Source organism: Triticum dicoccoides, chromosome 2B (genome assembly GCF_002162155.2).
Source record: "Triticum dicoccoides isolate Atlit2015 ecotype Zavitan chromosome 2B, WEW_v2.0, whole genome shotgun sequence".
NCBI classification, from domain to species: Eukaryota; Viridiplantae; Streptophyta; class Magnoliopsida; order Poales; family Poaceae; genus Triticum; species Triticum dicoccoides.
Genome location: NC_041383.1, coordinates 646,226,822 through 646,229,154, shown reverse-complemented (window position 1 = coordinate 646,229,154; position 2,333 = coordinate 646,226,822). Strand labels below are relative to the sequence as shown.

The 2,333-nt window shown below is 54.5% G+C and overlaps 1 protein-coding gene across 1 annotated transcript in view; it reads right to left on the bottom strand.

Moving 5' to 3' along the window:
- The window catches only part of LOC119365357, a 2,847-nt gene extending 2,349 nt beyond the window's left edge, over positions 1-498 (bottom strand). Inside the window, exon 1 of the mRNA XM_037630975.1 lies at positions 374-498. Within this exon, the coding sequence (XP_037486872.1) occupies positions 374-452 (79 nt within the window). The 5' untranslated portion in view covers positions 453-498. The remainder of the gene's footprint in view (positions 1-373) is intronic.
- Positions 499-2,333: the final 1,835 nt, after the last annotated feature.

Below are 2,333 nucleotides of genomic sequence, written 5' to 3'. Positions count from 1 at the left end.
TGGATATTAGGAAAGGTGGCGGCCATGATACAGGAAAGAAGGGAAAATGAGACCCCTTTGGATTTGGGCCGAACTGTGAATTTTGTATGTCAAAGGTTGCTGACTGCAGTTGTAGCATCCAATGGTTAGCATAGAATTGTAATTAAACTTAGACAATAGATTCTTAAAAAAAAACTGGGACAATAGACGGGTATTTCCTGTGCATCTTTGCAACACACGTAGCTAAAATGCATGCAAACATGACCAAAGACGTTCGAACCCTAACCAAGCGACGGTCGATCGCTAGACGGCAATCGCATTTAACGGATATAAGCAATCACGCATCGATGCAGGCATGATGTAAATAGTACAGTAGCTTTGATGACGCTCTCACCGTCTACGTCGGGGACAGCTCGGGCAGCCGCGAAGGCGAGCAATAGCACCGCGGCGCAGCGCGCGCCGCTGACCACCATCGGTCGATCTCCTGGCGATCGATCCGCTGATCGAAATACAAGGTGATGGCTCTGTCCTACGCACGCTCTACTGGTTGAACCGGTGAAGTGAAGTGAAGTGAAGGTGGTTGATTCGTTCCATTTATATAGGAAGATGACGGATCCGCGGTAGCAGGGTCCAAGGTGAGTTCGCGGAAGGCGCCGGCCGCGCCCGCGCGCTCGGTGGAACTCAACTGGCCGTCGTCAGTCCAGCAGGCAGCAGCCTGCCTGACTCCCCCTCGGCCCGTCGCCGCGTGCGTGCCGTCACGTGCTGTACTGCTGTGTGCACCTGCACGGCCGTTGCGATTCCCATGTATTTCGCTCGATCGCCCGCGGCTGAGGACCGAGGACGGCGGCACCGCGCTTTGACTCTCTGCCATGCCCACATGGCCGTGTTTCCTCTGTTCTTGCGGAGTATCCGGCGGCCCATCAATGGGATAGTACGCCGTGTGTTCCCCCCGCCACCGCGCCACTGCACTGAAACGCAAGCGTACGTACGCGAGGCGGGCAGCGCCGTCCGGCGTCCGGAGTCCACTGCGCCCATGGGTGGGAGGAGGTTTCGCCGTTAACAAATTTGGTATTTTGATAAATCTGACCCTTTGCCGAAACTAATGCCATATCTGGCCCCTTGGCTAAACTATGTGCAAATCTGCACCCCCAGGTCGCCGCCAAAGAGGATGGAGCCGAACATGTGCAGGTCGGCGCCAGCAGGATCAAGCGCCGAGCTCCTTGGAGCCGACCTCTCAGAGCATCTGACTGCAGAAATGTCTTGGCGCCGACTTGCATAAGTTCGGTGTCATCCTGCTTGGCGCCGACCTCAAGAGACCAGATTTGCAAATAGTTTTGTCAAAGGGCCAGACGTGGCATTAGTTTCAACAAAGGGCCAGATTTGTCAAATAATACACAAATTTGTCACTGCAACAAGCCATGGACTTGGGCAGCAGGCCAGGAGGTTGCTCTTAGAGCATCTCCAGCAGCCGCGCGCTAAAAACTAGTATGCCGCGCGCGCTTTGGCAGGTTTAGCGCGGCCGCCAGCGCTGGCTCCAACAGCCGCGCTATAATGCAGCGCGCGCGCGTCACTCCAGCAGCGCGTAAAAAATGCAGCGCGCGTGACTCGTCGGACATTGCATATATGGCATTTTGGACACAAAGTGAGTTTGAAACATTCAAAATGCAATGAACATGACATATTAAATTTCACACAAACAAGTTGATGAATAAAAGTTCATGCCCACAAGTTCAAAATCATGCCCACAAGTTTATCCAACCAAGTTCAAAATGCAAACCAGGTTCAAGACACAAATGAAAGACACATCAATCATCTTCCTCGTCTTCGTCCTCATCTTCCGAAGACGATTCTTCCGCCTCCGAAGATGAATCTTCCTCCCTCTCCTCATCACGCACCGCATCATGTGAAGCTCCGACAATGTTGGCAAGATCTTCAACGGCATCGAGAAGCATTAACGTGTGCATCAAGCGCGTTCGCTCGCGCGTGCCACGTAATCACTTGGCACTGTGCGTCCTGGCCAGTGGCGAGAAAAAAAAAGCCAGCAATAAACGCAGCGATTGGATTGTTTCCTTTCCAAAGAAGGCAGCTTCGCATTGGGTCGCCCACGCACATCGTCCTCTTCCCCTCTCCCCCCCAATCGCCGCCAGACACAGCCACCTCTTCTCCTCTTCCTCCTCTCCACGCTTGTCTCCACGGGCCACTGCTCTGCCTCTTCTCCATCTTGGTGCTGAGCAAGAAGATTGGGAAGATCTGGGCGACGGCTCCCGTGGCACCTCCTGGAAGGAGGGATCTCGCCGGCGTGATCTCCCGCCACGGCGACGAGGAGGGGGAGGAGGATGTCGACCACCGCCGCC